At 31.3% G+C, this 16,144-nt stretch overlaps 3 protein-coding genes across 3 annotated transcripts in view; 1 reads left to right on the top strand and 2 right to left on the bottom strand.

Moving 5' to 3' along the window:
• Positions 1–1,899: 1,899 nt before the first annotated feature.
• Positions 1,900–7,001, bottom strand: LOC112903966. Its single transcript, XM_025978804.1, has 4 exons — positions 6,726–7,001; positions 3,730–3,967; positions 2,306–2,439; positions 1,900–2,245 (listed from the first exon to the last, which is right to left on the bottom strand). The coding sequence occupies exons 1-4, from the start codon at positions 6,784–6,786 to the stop codon at positions 1,947–1,949; spliced, it is 732 nt and encodes a 243-aa protein (XP_025834589.1). The 5' UTR covers positions 6,787–7,001; the 3' UTR covers positions 1,900–1,946.
• A 699-nt stretch (positions 7,002–7,700) lies between these two features.
• Positions 7,701–14,390, bottom strand: LOC108734154 (circadian clock-controlled protein-like). The gene is made up of 5 exons (XM_018465582.2): positions 14,373–14,390; positions 14,156–14,303; positions 10,697–10,928; positions 10,343–10,476; positions 7,701–8,051 (listed from the first exon to the last, which is right to left on the bottom strand). The coding sequence occupies exons 2-5, from the start codon at positions 14,235–14,237 to the stop codon at positions 7,747–7,749; spliced, it is 753 nt and encodes a 250-aa protein (XP_018321084.1). The 5' UTR covers positions 14,238–14,303; positions 14,373–14,390; the 3' UTR covers positions 7,701–7,746.
• The window catches only part of LOC112905760, a 16,399-nt gene continuing 9,693 nt past the window's right edge, over positions 9,439–16,144 (top strand). The window contains exon 1 of the mRNA XM_025978805.1: positions 9,439–9,591. Within this exon, the coding sequence (XP_025834590.1) occupies positions 9,522–9,591 (70 nt within the window). The 5' untranslated portion in view covers positions 9,439–9,521. The remainder of the gene's footprint in view (positions 9,592–16,144) is intronic.

The following is a 16,144-nucleotide window of genomic DNA, read 5'->3' as shown; positions in this document are numbered from 1 at the left end:
GAAATAAATTTACTAGGTATTTTAGTTGATATTACAAATTGAATTGTAATAATTATGAAACTTGAAATAATTGTTAAAGAAATATGTCAAAATTGAGATTATTACAAATTACCTAGCGAATTCTATTATTTTTACATCAAATTCAATCATTTACAATCGAAAATTGTAATTTTTATCTCGTCATAAAAATTTAGTTTTCTCCGTGTATGACATTTGCATCCATGTCAATGCGTGACGAAGCCTGACCAAAAGGTGTCAAAAACAGCGTGACATAAAATACAAATAGCCTCCAAGTGAAGTCAATTACACTTAAGAAGTTTATCGCAATACAAAAATAGCACAGAGATTTCGAATAAAATTGAAATAACAAGACATTTATATTTCAAAAATCCTTGCAAAATTTTAATGTAATTAAAAGAATAGAGGAGATGTTTAATAAACAAATTAACGTAGTTTATTATGAGAACCACATAGTTTCAAGACATGAAAAGGTTTTTCATAGTAACGTGATAGAGAGAATTTAAGAATGCTAATTGGTACTCATTTGGGAAGATATCTGTAAATTTTCAGAACGATTGGGATCCGTAATTTTTAATTAAATCCTGATAACTATGTGAAAAATTATGTCCTCCCAGATTCAAAAGTGAATACAAGTGGTAAAATATGTTCTTAATGCACCACTATGTAATCCGATAGTCAGAATATGCTGGCAAAGAAAAAAAAAACTTTTGGGAGTTTCATTCCCACCAGCCAGTAATGCTGGTGAGCGGGCAGTCCCTCCGGACTATGCCGGAAGATAGGGCGGAAGGCCCTCTTCAGTCTGCTTTCGAGAATCGTGGGAATGGGTGGGTGGTGGTTCGGGTGAGAAAGTTGAGACGGACGAAATGAAGACAGAAGAGAATGAAAGATTATCTGTGGAATATTACTGCCTCAGTATTTGCCTAACAGATCCAATGGAACCACAGAAAAACTTGGACCAAGGCAGGCGGACCCGGAATCGAACCGGCGTCCTCCCTAATGCTAAGCATTGGTCTGAACGTCTAGGCCATGCCGCTCGGTCTGGCAAAGGAGCCCGCTAGCTCCTTACAGAAAATGGCACTCGTCAAACTATTTAAAACTTTGGATGAAAAGCCTCAATAGGCGCTAAGTTGTAAAAGCTTAAAATTGCATTCTTCTGTAAAGACTTCCCAGGTGCAATTATAGATACTAATTACACGTTCAACAAAATATAGATATGTTGATGTATTATGCCTATGTGTATTTCATAATATAGATGCCATGGTTTCACAACAGGGTAGTAATACACTCTGCAAAAGTGCTGTACAACTCTTTTATGCTTATTTTTAAAGTCCGTTCCAGGTCAATGGTGTAAAAAATACATGATACAATAAATCTATAAATGGTANTATGAACATTTAAAGACAAAATAGCCAAAAAGAGACCACCCCCATTACTTTAAGCAGAAGTTATCAGGTTGCCACCTTCTAATAGCAGGTTGACTACTTCTATTTTCAATCGTAAAAATTTATTTCAATTTTATAAAATCCGAAAAAAAAATACAAAAGCAGGTATGCTTCAGAATATTACGAACAATTATATCTTTTCTCTTATATAGTCCTTTCCCCCTATGAAAGGTGATATGTTTGATACAATTTGTCATAATTTCATTAAAAAAATTAACAAACAGTAGTGATATTGCACCGGTTTATTAAAATTGTAGAATTAAAACATTTATTTGATAAATAAATTCAGGATTTTTAATAAGGTATCAGTAGATAATAAAAAATTATCTACTTTATTAGGCAGTAAGTAGACTAACATTAAAGAAAATACAAAAAGATAGTGTTCATTTTGGTTTCTGAATTAATACTTCAAGAAATATATACAAAAAAACTTTCGTACTATAAAAGTGAATAATTTATTAAAACGAAATAATACAAAAACAATTAAGGAAACAATTCACTGTAGGTAAACCTCAACGTTATTTTATTTGCAACATCTGTGAACTTTTCAGCCAAAGCATTTTGCAGTGCAGGAACAATTTCGTCCAAGAATAAATGAATATTTTCGTTGATAACGTCGTTTGTTGCCTTTCCTAACACTGGGTCGCCATTAAACAAATTTTCTAGAACGATTTTGGAACTTCCTATGTGAATGTTGAACTTCATCTTATCGAACTCCAGATATTCTCGTGACTCTTTCTGTACTTTGTGGCCTTTCATAGCACAATCGAATACAAAATCGGCTGAAAAAAATAAAAGACGTTATTCATTTTTAAATCAAATTACTGAAATTATTTACTCACATATATTCATTGACATTGGTCCGTTTCCTTTGATGTTAATGAACAGTATTTTGGAGTCCGTGTCATATTTACCAAAGACGCTCATTTTTGGAATGTGAACCCTGAACCTGAAGAGGTTCTTCTTCAGGTTTGGACTAAAAAAGCGATGAGACTTATTAAAACTGAATACACAGAAGGATATTAAAACTTAAAGAAACAAGTAGCAGGTTAACAATACAAAAAACGGTACGAACTATTTGGGATCTTATGGCAAAAAAAGGAAACTTCTTTCATGTTTTAATGATCAGAAAATCAAACTTTAGGAAGCTTCGGAAAAGTTTATGTATACAGTAAAAGTTTCTTGTTCACGGTTTCCTTATTCGCGGACAAAAAAATGCAACTCATTCCTGTATTCGCTGACAAAAAAAAAGTAATCGGTGTCATTTATTAAGGGGATTGACCGCAATAGATCGCTCGTGCGTGGTGTGAATTTTTCCGAAAACATGGATTTCTATTCTAAACATTGTGATTTAACGCTGCGAGATAAATATGTGATTTTTTGTGTGGTAACGAACAAATGTTCACACTAACTCGGTACTTCTTTGGTTTTCAGTAATATAGTCATTAAAAGCTTTTACAAATGCTTAAAGTCGATACTTCTTGTAAGCCACGTATTTTTAATAGAAATTAAAAAAATAAAAAACGGCTTTCGACAGGCTTTAGAACAAAGCTGTATCTATCTTACAACAAAATTTGAAACCTGTGTTCCAAACATTAAACTCATAATATCTAGAACCGCTAACCCGTTTTTACTCTACGGCGAATGTATTACTGGAGCCCCTTAATGTATCGGTATCTTTTGAGTACGCACTATTGGTACGTGCTGAGGCGACTTTTATAAAAGATGTACCTAACAGAGTAGACAATTCAAAATTCAAAACAAGAAAAAACCACTAAATTTTTAAACCCTTGTCTAAAGCTGATTTTATTGGTTTTATTTTGGAACCTTAGAACGTATTCCCTATGACTCCATACTAATTACCATTCCGTATCCACGGTTTCTGTATTTCCGGCATATTTATGAAACGTTTGTCACGCGAATAAAGGGCTTTTACTGTACATGAAGCATCTTCTGTTAAATCTATGCTGGTGAGATCAAATTAGATCGAAATCGTAATCCACACCTGGTATTAGTTTCGATGAGCAAACCAAAAACTTAATACAGAAAAGTTATTATGATGCAAAAAAGATTTTACATTGTTTATACGGTTATTAGGAGTGATTTAGGGTACTTTTGTTAAATTATTTATCGGTTATACCAATAATTCTATTTATTATTATCATCGGGTAAAGACTAATTTTAAGTATAATGTTTTAATTTCCACAACCTTCGTTTACTCGTCATAATAATATAAAAAGAAGAAATATTATATGCATAAACGTACCTTAACTCTGAAATATGAAAATTTGCGGCTCCGTATACTTTAAGCTCTGACAAGGTCGCTCCAATGCCATTTTCACCGTTTCCTTTAAGATTTATATTGTCCAAAATTAGCGGTTCCAAAGGAGGCACATTTAGTTCAGGGATACCATTCTTCAAATATGGCACGATTTCACTTATAGAATTGTTTATGCAGCCCTTCAGGTCTGGGTTGCTTCTTTCGCAAACCTTTATAAAACTAGCTGTAAAAAGAAAATAACTGTAAAATAGATAAAAATAAAAAAGAGATTCTTCTTCTATAAGATACAGTAATATTCGAAATATATGTATTAAGTATTTAACATTTCTATCCTTGGTCAGAACATTGGTGCGTAAAGCCAAAGGTCCCGGGGTTCGATTCCCGGCGGGAATGTGACAACAGCAACAATTTTTCCCTCATTAATTTGAGGTAGTATGTAGTGGGTAAAAAATTCAAAAATTAATTTTCAGAATAATATTTCTATCCTGAACTAATCTTCACATTTCCCAAAAACTGGAACATCCTACGTCCGTAACTATTTGTGAACAATAATCTAATTTAGGTTTACTTCTATCTCAGGAATTACATTTGTATTTATTTACACATCCATGTTTGCTGCAAATTTGAGATTTTACATTAATGTACCTACAGGTACGTAATGTAACATGGTAAAGGTACACTTACATACAGGTACTGTAAGGCGCCCTTTAAATGCTTATGGGCCGATATACCACAACATGCATATGATGTATTTTCTGATAATATAATGAGAAGGTGCTTCGCCCTTTTGCTGTGTATGAATACTATCAAAATGTTGGAAAATAAACAACGTGTACCTATATAAAATCCCTTCCTTGTGATGTTACATATGTAGTATCCACAAATTCTTATTTAGGTCACTGGTACAAATAGCGGAATAAATGATTATTTATCGAGGAGAGTCGAACATCACGAAGAAGGAAATAATGCAGGGTGGCGAGGCGGCTGCCATAAATTATACTTAGTCAAAATATAATTGTACATATCACGCACTTTTAAGTTTACTTGCCATCTTAAACTTTTATACGATAGTTTATTAATTCTGAACAGGAAAATACCACGACAAAGTTGCAGGTACTTATAAATTAATTATTATTGTTTTTAATTTTACACACGTACAATATTGAACGTGTTAATGTGAAGAGAATCAAGAGCGCATTACGTAAAACTTTTCATACATAGGTGGCATTGACACTTTTTACGTTAGTTGCATAAAACCATAATAATTACGACGTCTAAACAATATTAAATAACATTTAGTGTAATAGTAAACAAGAATATTGAGACGTTTTTGTTGTACATTATTTCATTTTTATTAGTTTCTTGTTAAACGTCCATTAACACATTCGACAACCTTAACTTCTTTGTGGGTACTAAAACCTTTTTCGTTTTTATAATTTTATATCAACTTTAATACATAAAAATGACAGTCGTAACTTATCACAAGGTAACGTTTTACAACATTCATATAATACCTACATACATGTCGGGTCTTTTTATTGCACACCATTTAATAGGAACAATTTAGTGTTTAAAACTTAGTTCGGACTTGATTTCAACCCTCAACACCTCTCAAATTGCTTTTTAAGTAGCGAAAATGAAAATATTTTCATTAAAATTATTTGTATAGTATAAAATTCGTCCAATAACTATCAGTTTAAAAAACCATACAAACAGCCTCTCCGGAGGCATTTATTTAATATATAGTTACATTACATGAGGTTCCACACGAGAGAGTATGTTTTCAGAACAGGACATAGATAAGCGCATGCGTATCCTGCAGTATAAAGCCTGTCCATGCCTTATTCTGAAAACATTTATCTTATATAAACAGCCCTTTCTTGTACATTTTTAAAGTTGTAAGAATACATCGTAAAAACTGCACGTACTAACGCCTTTCATTTCTAGATAATTTTAAAGGGAACAGTACCTACTGTAGACATAAGGCTTAGTGTTTATTACAAGTTGTTTCCCCCTTATCAGTCACTATGAGCTCGAAACTGCAGCACCATTGCTTCGAGTGGTCGAAATTCACAAAATTAAATTTAAAGGAATGGTTTGTAAATAGGTATGCAACACATCGTACACTTCAGCATAAGAAATTGCTGATACGAACTTCATTTACGTAATGCTACTTTGCCCTGTGAGGACAGCACTCGTAATTTTCTTTATATATAATATTAATGTCGCTTTCTTTAACATTATTCATCATCTATTGTATATAAACAAACTCATTTATTTATAAAGTTTCTTTAAATTCATGTGTTNCTTAACTACAAATTTTTCAAAATATTATTATTAGGAAGCATATTAGTGAGGAACTTAATTTATTATAATGGTTTTGTTTTCCTTGTAATTTGAATATATTTTACATAACGTGTGAATTATTACCAAAAAAATTACACCGTTGAAGACACAGCTACTTAAATTATTTTAAATGCAAAAAGCATATTATAAATAAACGTGAAGAACAAGTACATAATGTAATTTTATTCCTTAATTGCAATAAAAAAAAACTGAATCAAAATAATGGTGTTTATAACTTCTAATAACTTTCAATTGCGTTTTTGTTCACATCAAAATAGAAATTAATTACATCTTCTAATTAAAGATGATGTGATAAATGTATAAACAGAACACTGTAGGTAAATTAGTGTTTAAATGAATTAAGTTTTATTAATTGTCACACGCACTGAAAAAAATAATCTAATAAATGCAAACATAAAGAAATTACACTTATATTAACATTGAGATAGTAATTAAATTTAGAATTAACCCTAATTCTCTCTAAGTTAAAAAACCAGTTAATACGTGATAGTGGTACCAAATATTAATTTCATTAGCACTATTGTAGTCCATATAAGGTTTAAATTCCTATTTGGCGCCATAATATAAATCTTCAATCTTAAAATTAGAATAGTAAAAACAATTATTCTACTTACGTATTTCGCAAAGAGCAAACCCAAAAACAAAAGTTAAAAGTATCGTTGTACGGGAAATCATATTTTTATAATTTTCAAATTTACACTTGAAGAATATTCTTATTGTAACAAGCCGGCCACAACTACATTGAGTCCACAACAACAATGGTGTCGCCTATTTGACTTTGTGGACTTATATATGCACCGGAACAGGCAGTCCTTGATGTTTTAACCCTAGGCTACTGCAGTCTTTAACTTTATTTTTTATTACGAATTAAAATTATAAGTAATCTCACATTGTGGACATCAACGCAACGTACAGCATTCTGCCAAACTGATGGTATGGGGATACGGAAAATAACTCCATGAATAATAATACCTTTAGGTTCATTAAAACCAGAGGTCAACCGTACTGAAACGTATGAATGTCTCTGACAATGAGACTACGAACTCAAAAGTTCAAGGAATTGGACACCCTGTAGGTATCCATTGTTACAAAAATCTTGTGCATGTCACTGACATTCTGACGTATATTGCCGACGTTTCAACATCGATTACGCGTAGCATCTTCAGTACTCTTCTAATGATTACTATCAACATCGGAAGTGTACATACGGATCTTTCCCTACGTCTGAACTTTATTTCAATACATCGGCCAAGTACCAATTTAACTCCTGCATCAATTCAGTTAGAAGCTAGATTAATAAAATGCTTATTAAGTAATGATATAAATGTATGGCTTACGAAAAAGATTAGTTATGATGAATTTTAAATATTATATACCTATGAATATTAATAACATTAATAATAATAATGTTTATTTATGTATTTATCTGTTTATTTGGTTATAACAGATGAGATAGCGTAAGACAATTATGGAAGTAAAGTTAATATATATTCATGAGTTTTTTTGCATTTATAAAAACTATAAAATGTCATCTAATCAAACTTTTATAAAAATACAGTATGTTTAGTATAATAAATGAAACGAAAGTGTGGCAGCATATTTTTATTCCTTTATTACTATAAAACAATAAGTAACTTACGAAGATGGAAATAATTCATTATAGGGTAAGTTACGAGATATGACATTTGCTATCCTAAGAAACTTCTCTGCTAAAGCCCTTTCTATAGCTGGTTTCATGTCTTCTATCACCTTATCTACATTATTTACGACTAATTCATCAATCGCTTTACTTATCAACAGGTTGCGTTTCAAACTACTATCCAGTTGTACTTCAGAAGTTCCCAACTCAATAGAAATTTGAATTTTATTGAACGTCAAATAATCATTCCCATTTCTATTAATCTTTTTACCATGCAATAAACAATTTCCACGGTAATTGCCTGCAATTATAAACGACAAAGTATCATTTCTTTGCAATTTACATAATCATCTACAGAATGCTCATAAAAATCATGTATCTACAATAACGTACAATTCTTCGAAAAATTCTGAAAGTGCATATGTTAGCGTCATGCAAGGGGTTGTTAGTCACAAATTGAGAAGGGGTCTATTACAAGTTTAATTGTAATAATAAGGAAACTTGAAATAATTTATAAAGAAATATGTCAAAATTGAGATTATTACAAATTACCTAGCGAATTCTATTATTTTTACAGCAAATTCAATCATTTACAATCGAAAATTGTAATTTTTATCTCGTCATAAAAATTTAGTTTTCTCCGTGTATGACATTTGCATCCATGTCAATGCGTGACGAAGCCTGACCAAAAGGTGTCAAAAACAGCGTGACATAAAATACAAATAGCCTCCAAGTGAAGTCAATTACACTTAAGAAGTTTATCGCAATACAAAAATAGCACAGAGATTTCGAATAAAATTGAAATAACAAGACATTTATATTTCAAAAATCCTTGCAAAATTTTAATGTAATTAAAAGAATAGAGGAGATGTTTAATAAACAAATTAACGTAGTTTATTATGAGAACCACATAGTTTCAAGACATGAAAAGGTTTTTCATAGTAACGTGATAGAGAGAATTTAAGAATGCTAATTGGTACTCATTTGGGAAGATATCTGTAAATTTTCAGAACGATTGGGATCCGTAATTTTTAATTAAATCCTGATAACTATGTGAAAAATTATGTCCTCCCAGATTCAAAAGTGAATACAAGTGGTAAAATATGTTCTTAATGCACCACTATGTAATCCGATAGTCAGAATATGCTGGCAAAGAAAAAAAAAACTTTTGGGAGTTTCATTCCCACCAGCCAGTAATGCTGGTGAGCGGGCAGTCCCTCCGGACTATGCCGGAAGGTAGGGCGGAAGGCCCTCTTCAGCCTGCTTTCAGGAATCGTGGGAATGGGTGGGTGGTGGTTCGGGTGAGAAAGATGAGACNTGTAAATTACGTATGTGAGATATTTTTTTGCTAATTAATTTTGGACCTAAAAAATTTTCTACTTTTTACAAGTTTCGGTTGACCATTCAAAATTCCCAGGTACGCACCTTTTCAGATAGTGGAATAAAACGTTGTTTGTTGATTGTATTCGCCGATTTTTTGCACTCCCATGGTGAATCAGCGACGATAATCTTGTTTCTAGACATTATCTAAGTACGATTGAATAGTTTCAAGAAGATAAGAAAAAATTATTTTTGTTCCCAAGTTCAAGGTAATTGACTATATTTAACAAATATGTAACCATCACCTACTTCGGATCAGCTTCGTTTGCCATTCGTCTTTTAATTGTCTACATTTGTATATAAAAGCCCCCCGATTGAATTAAAATCATTATTTACTGTTTGCCATTATAATTGCTGTTGTTGTTGTTATTGCTGTTGTTAGCTGGTAACCATGAAGCTTGTTGGTACTATTGCGTTTGCATGTGTGTATTTGAATGTTATCGTTAATGCTGGACCAATACGTAAGTTACCCTAATAGGGAATTATTTAAAAAAAATCAATTCTTTTTAAAAAGTCCAGAAAATTCTTCATTGTAGCGTGTCATTCAAAATGGGGTAGTTTCGTACTTAACGTTTCAATATACAGAAAATTTTAAAGGGTGCTGTTATTTTTAAATGATCCTTTTTGATTTAAATAATAAGACTTTGTAACATGTAGTTTGTTTTAATTTTGCTATAAATCATGGCTATCAACAAGTAAAAATCGATTCCATTTAATTAATAAGAGTTTTAATAAGAAAGGCCTTTTTAAAGCGTTATAACAAAAATGTCACGACCAAAATTATTTTCCATTTATACCAACTATAAATTACCTACCTATAAATTAGTAGTTAGAGCATTGGTCAGTAAAGCCAAAGGTACCGGGTTCGATTTCCGGCGAGGCAGTATCAACAGCAACAAATTTTCCTCATTAACATTACTTATTAGTTGGTATTAATGGAAAATAAATTTTCAGATTAATATTTGATATACAAATATGATTGAACCTATTCAATACGTATAATAGGTATAATTGTATCTTGGAAGTCCTTACGGAAAAATGCGGCTTTGAGGGATCATATCTCAAAAAGTTTTTAGATTTTTGATCTACACGTCGATATATATACATATTGTATGGAAATAGAGAATATGATATACGTGGAGTTGTTCACATATTGAAATCCTATCTCGGATTTCTGAAGGAATATAGGATACAAAATAATTGTAAACTTACTTAAATTGCCTTTCATGAAACCACTATCTTTCAATTCAAAGGCAAGCAGTCGCATATCCATATCATAATTTCCCTCGAAATATAAACGTGGAAGTTTTAGATTATACTTGAATATATGTCTGCTCAAGTCAACCCTGAAATGCAAAAATGGGTTTCAAAAAATTGTTCCTTTAACAAATTCAATTGAACTTGAATGACAATTTGCAAAAGCAGATTTCAAAAGTTCATAACATTTTTAAAATCGTGTCAGTTGTTTTCATTCCTTAAATATTAAATGGTATAAAATAAAAATGATCTGATATGTGACTGAAATACTATGTAGCAACTTATTTGTGTTTGAAATGTTATTCTTACATCACATTTTTAATGGTGTAGTCGCTACATCCCCAAACTTTCAGATTCGTAAAATTTAACATTCCATGATTGTCAGTAGTTTGTAAATTTATTTCTCCTAAATCCAATGGTTCCATTGGTGGGACGTGTAACTCCGGAATTCCCTCTTTTAACTTTGGTTTTAAAGTTATTAGGAAATTCTCGATACATCCTGCGATGTTTGGATCATGCCTACATATCCGAAAGTAACTTGCTAAAAAAGAAACATTACTAAATATATTATGTAACAGCTCTATATGTTACGTATAAGTTCTAGGATTAAAATCGGAGATCACGTCTGTGATCTGCGATTCATGGAGAAAAAGGTCACAATTTTGAATAAAGTTACGATTTATACAATCTAAGTTTTATCCACGCATGCAAAAAGGTCAAGAAAAATTATCTAAACAATTTTTTTGATATGTATAGTAGACATCTTATTATCGTAAGCACAAATAGAATTAATAACCTTCTTCTAATTTAAACACATTAATCGTCAATTTCTGGAAAAACATTTTACATAATATCATCTACATAAATTGTGCGTTATTACAAAACAGGGAAGTCGAAACATCCGACATTTGCACTGTTCACACATTTGAAGTACAATAATACAAAATAAACCGAGACTCATTTTTTATAATATTTTTAACTTGCTATAAGGTCCTTATAAAGTATTCTCCTATGTCAATATTTATGGAACATTGTATTCTGTATTTATATATATACAGACTTATTTTTATCTACAAATAATTATACAGACTGTTCCATTTTAAATTACGCATCTGAATATCTCGTCAAGGAGGCACTGATTCAAAATAACCGCAACAAGATTTGTTAAGTTTTAAGGGAGGCGGGTGGGGGGGGGGTGAGGGGAAACCAGTGTCGGGTAGAAGTTTAAGTAACCACTGAATATTTCGCACTCCGCGTTATCAGATAATGTTATTAATGTATAGTATAAAATTTATAGTATTTATGTCTCTCAGTAGAACCGATAATAGCATAGGGAACACATCGAACAATTACAGGGATGTAGCTACAGTTGGTACGTTCAGAATTGGCATAGGCTGCAATAAAACTGTCGCATTTATTTTCTTCTTTAAACCTACTAACTAGACTAGAGTGGTTGCTGACATAGAACAGAGATGTCAGATGAGAATTGCAGCGAGCACTAATAAAGAAAAAGGAATAACACTGCACCAATTAATATGTAACAAAAAGAGACGCAGACAAACAGAATGTTGAGCATTGCACTTTCAAATTCAACATTCTCAAGAAAAAGAACTCCGTTAACTAATATTACAGTAGACACTTGCAAACCTAATTTGGTACAATTTCAAGTAAAGCAAAGTTTGTCTGCTAGCGGAAAAAGAGCTCGAGAAGAAGAGGCATCAATTAAAAAAAAAAAAGAACGGTAAACAAGATCTGAAGTGGTGCACATGGTGCTCAAAAGTTGTTTTCTTTTTTCTGAATGTCTATAGAATTGAAAGTTTGAAAAACAGCCTGTAGTTAATTATAACAAAAGAATGTAAGTATCGTTTTTAAATCAAGTGGATGGTGTTTAGAATATTAATACACTATTATTCCATTCTATACCTTAGTACAGACGATCGTATGTATTTATTAAGTCGATAATATAGAAGAGCCAAGGCCATTTATGACAAACTTATTCGTCTGTTTACATCTTTCATTAATAATAAATTCAGTGCACCTTCTGCTTTCATCGTCAAACTCATAATTTTGATTTGTTCTTTTATTAACGTTCAACATGATTGTAAAATTGGTAACTAGATAGTCAACTTTTATTGGCACTGACCAAGGGTGAATCGCACCGTGTAAATGTCATTTCATGTAACCCAAGTTGATTTTTGACTGTCATAATGAAACTTATTTATTGTATAATTTTTAGTGTTTTCGTCAGCCCCATCAAATCAAGTTTTGCAGAAATGCTACTAGTTTTTGAGCAAAAAAATATAAATATTCATTTCCTATCTCACAGTGTTTATTAGTCATATTAAGTTCAAGCTACACTGCACAAACTTAATGTCAATGATATTACAGACAAATTATTACCAATTCTACAACAAATAATTACTTATTTATTACATTACCTTTGAAACTATTGTATTTTTCCAATTATATGCTTAATTACTTCCAATTAAAATGTGACCGACTGAAAACATTATGTAATTAAAAAAGAAGTCATGTTTTGGTCGCTTAATTCTGTTTACGATGATCTTTTACAATCGACTGTCTCCTATTTAAATTTAAAATATTGAGAATTTATCACGTTAAATAAAAAATCGAACTTTATTATTAACAATTTCTAGAAACAATGAATTCGTCGAGTTCATTATCAAAATGCATAAAAAATGGCGAACTAGTTTTGCACATATGTAAATAAATCAAAATAAAATGAAATTATCTGAAGTCTTGGAATACCATCACAATTACTGACAAAAACGTCAGCAGTAAATAATCAAATGTGAACGAAGTAAAGTAAAAACTTTTACCGATCGTAGAGAGATTCTGTAACAAGTGTTTCAGATGCATGAAGTATTAATGGGTTTGAAGACGATAATGACGTATGACAGACGAGGCTTATACTTCCCTACAACTATTGATGGACGTCGATTAGAACGAAAACGAGATTCTGTACTATTTATATGTTGGAAGTGTTGTTTCTACGACTGACGTCCAATTACGATGTGCATACTTACATATTTTAAAGTTCATTTAGACAAATGATTTAAGTAATCAATAGTTTTTGACTTCTGAAGCAAAATAAGACTACCATTCTCTAGTAAACAAAATACATAAGGAAATTCCGCAAAAAATAAATTCTAATGTAAATAAAATTAATGATTACAGTAAAAATAATACAGTATAGAAATGAGAGTCCATAGAAAACTGCAAGATTTGTTTACTAATTGTAAAACCGATACCAACGTTTCGTTTTCTCATGTAAGGCTGTTTCAGCATAGATCATTTAGTAAGTTAAGATTGAAAAAATCTTAAAAATATAAAAATAATTGACCAAATTTTGTCTAAGCTTTCGCGGTTCTAAAAAAATAATTAAATTTTGAACTAGAGTCAGACCTACGATCAAGTTGATCCCAAAATCGTTTTTAGTCTAGCCGATGTAAATGAAACAATAGAAAATACAGACGAAATAATAAACAGTTCTCGTATGCCAATACTGAATATTTTGTACTTAATAATACCCAAAGAGTCAACAGAAATCAGCTAATAGGTACTATACAACATTTATTCTAATTTATATTTGTTAAAATTGCTGTATAATTATCTACCTAATAAAAGTCTTTGCTGTCTTATAATTATATTTTTCAATTTATATCTAATAGTGTCTAGTTAATAATACTAATATAATTATATTTTGTTAGTTACAGTAATTTAATTATTTATCTGAGAACAACTTACGTAATTTGGCGCTACTAGTCGATGTTTCAAATGATATTAGCATTAGTCCAAAAAATAGAACAAAACCACATTTAAATTCCATTGCTCTAAGCGAATACGATCAATAACAGTTCACGTACATACTCATTTCTCGATCACATGGCCCCTCCTGTAATTGGTTAATTATTAAACAAATTACAAATGCAATAAAACGTCCAAAACAATGGGATTGTAAAACCTTTATGTGTAAGAGTCATTACAGTTCACTTAATACTTCAAATGTAACGTTTTATTACTTTATATCGATAAATGACTTTAATAATCAAGTAATCAATTCTGTATGCTGTAAATAAATCAACAGATCATCCACTAATATAGCTCTATTTTCAAGAAGAAAATTTAATACCATTTAACCTGTTTTTATCAACAACGATTTAGCTGAATTTACATAACAAAGCTGTTGAAAACTAAAATTAATGTATATACTTCCATAATGTAATTAAATTCAAATACGTTGAACTTATTTATTTAAAAATATTAGTTAGAAAAGAATTAACGTATGTACGATATGTACATATTTATAGACAGCGCATGCTCCAGGAGCGAACAACCTGGACATTTGTCCGGGGCGTCAAAATTTGGAGTGGCATTTTGCCTGTAAGTATGAGAAAATTAGAAAAATATTGATGTGTTAAACACCCTGTTGATGAAAAATTTCACATATCGATTTTCTTAAAATTGATTAAGAATATTTTATGTTCGACTACTGCACAAAATCATCTTAATGGTTTTGGCCATTTTGGCATTTAGGTACGAAATTGTTGATCAAATAAACTTAAAGGATTTAATTACAAAGTTTGCAGAACTGAAAGTGAGAATAGAGAGTCTTTTGTGATTTTTACGTAGTTGATGTTACCTTGCGTTATTTTTTAAATAATTGTATTATGACTGATTGTGTAATAATGCACATTTTCAATTTTCAAATTAATTTCTACTGTTTTGTACTACTTAACTGTCAATAATTTGTTATGTTGCACGTTTCTTTCTAAATACATACTTCATTTTAAATTTAAATTAAATAATTTGATTTTTTATTAATAATAAACAATATAGGTAGGGGAGACTGGGGCTGGTCGTGACAGGGGTAGGTAGTTATAGCGGCAACGGTGGCTAAACAAATAACGCTATTTTGACGTAAGAAAGACACAAATGATTAGTCCACCACCGATTAGCATGTTTCGCGAGCTAGTGGCGCCAGCGCTTTTGTGAGAGGAACCCTTACGTGTTGGCATCAAAACCGCAGGTTAGTAACATTTTCATTTTTTCCTAATATTGGTCTACAACCTCTTTTCCTTTAAAACAGATATGTGTGTGTTGTTATATTTGTGCCCTAATCCTTTCTTTTTGCAATGAATCGACGTTTATACAATTACACTTATTTGAGGTTTTACTACTTAACCTTGAAGGGTCAGTTTTGGCGTTGGGGCTAAAAGTGACATTTTCTCGGGGCAGGTTGTTATTTGTTACTACCTGCCCCGTAGTGCTGCACAGGAACAGAACAAGAAAAAGGAAATTACATCAAAAAAAGGAAAGGTAACTAAGAAAGAGAAGTCAACTGAAACCAGAAAAGATGAAGAGGGAAAAACACCTAAGGAAACAAGGAAGAAGGCTGTGAAAAGGAAGGTCTTACATGACTCTGAGTCTAACGAAGGAAGTGTAGATGATTATTTTTGCCTGATATATTGTGAACCGTTTGATCAGAGTCGAGCTGGTGAGGAATGGGTACAGTGTGTTGTTTGTAAGAAATGGTCACACATAAGATGTGCTAAGGGAAATGTTTTATCCTACATATGTTTGAATTGCGAAAGTAATTGTTCAGACTATAGTGATTGTTTGGTGTTGTGTTATTTTGTATATTACTGTACATATTTCTTAAGTAGTTTTTCTGAATATTTTATTTTATTAGGTCTATAGTTTAGGATAAATTCAAAGTAGTTGTTAAGTAAACAT

The sequence above is a fragment of the Agrilus planipennis genome, unplaced genomic scaffold (assembly GCF_000699045.2).
Source record: "Agrilus planipennis isolate EAB-ADULT unplaced genomic scaffold, Apla_2.0 scaffold63, whole genome shotgun sequence".
Classification (NCBI taxonomy): domain Eukaryota; kingdom Metazoa; phylum Arthropoda; class Insecta; order Coleoptera; family Buprestidae; genus Agrilus; species Agrilus planipennis.
The sequence above is the reverse complement of the archived record's forward strand: the minus strand, read 5'-3'. Positions and strand labels throughout refer to the sequence as shown.

Coding starts and splice junctions, on each gene's coding strand:
- LOC112903966 (XM_025978804.1), bottom strand. CDS start 6,786: ATGATTTCCCGTACAACGATACTTTTAACTTTTGTTTTTGGGTTTGCT. Junction 3,968..6,725: donor GTTTGCTCTTTGCGAAATAC/GTAAGTAGAATA, acceptor TTCTTTTTACAG/CTAGTTTTATAAAGGTTTGC. Junction 2,246..2,305: donor ACCAATGTCAATGAATATAT/GTGAGTAAATAA, acceptor TATTTTTTTCAG/CCGATTTTGTATTCGATTGT.
- LOC108734154 (XM_018465582.2), bottom strand. CDS start 14,237: ATGGAATTTAAATGTGGTTTTGTTCTATTTTTTGGACTAATGCTAATA. Junction 10,929..14,155: donor GACTAGTAGCGCCAAATTAC/GTAAGTTGTTCT, acceptor TTTCTTTTTTAG/CAAGTTACTTTCGGATATGT. Junction 10,477..10,696: donor TACACCATTAAAAATGTGAT/GTAAGAATAACA, acceptor TTTGCATTTCAG/GGTTGACTTGAGCAGACATA.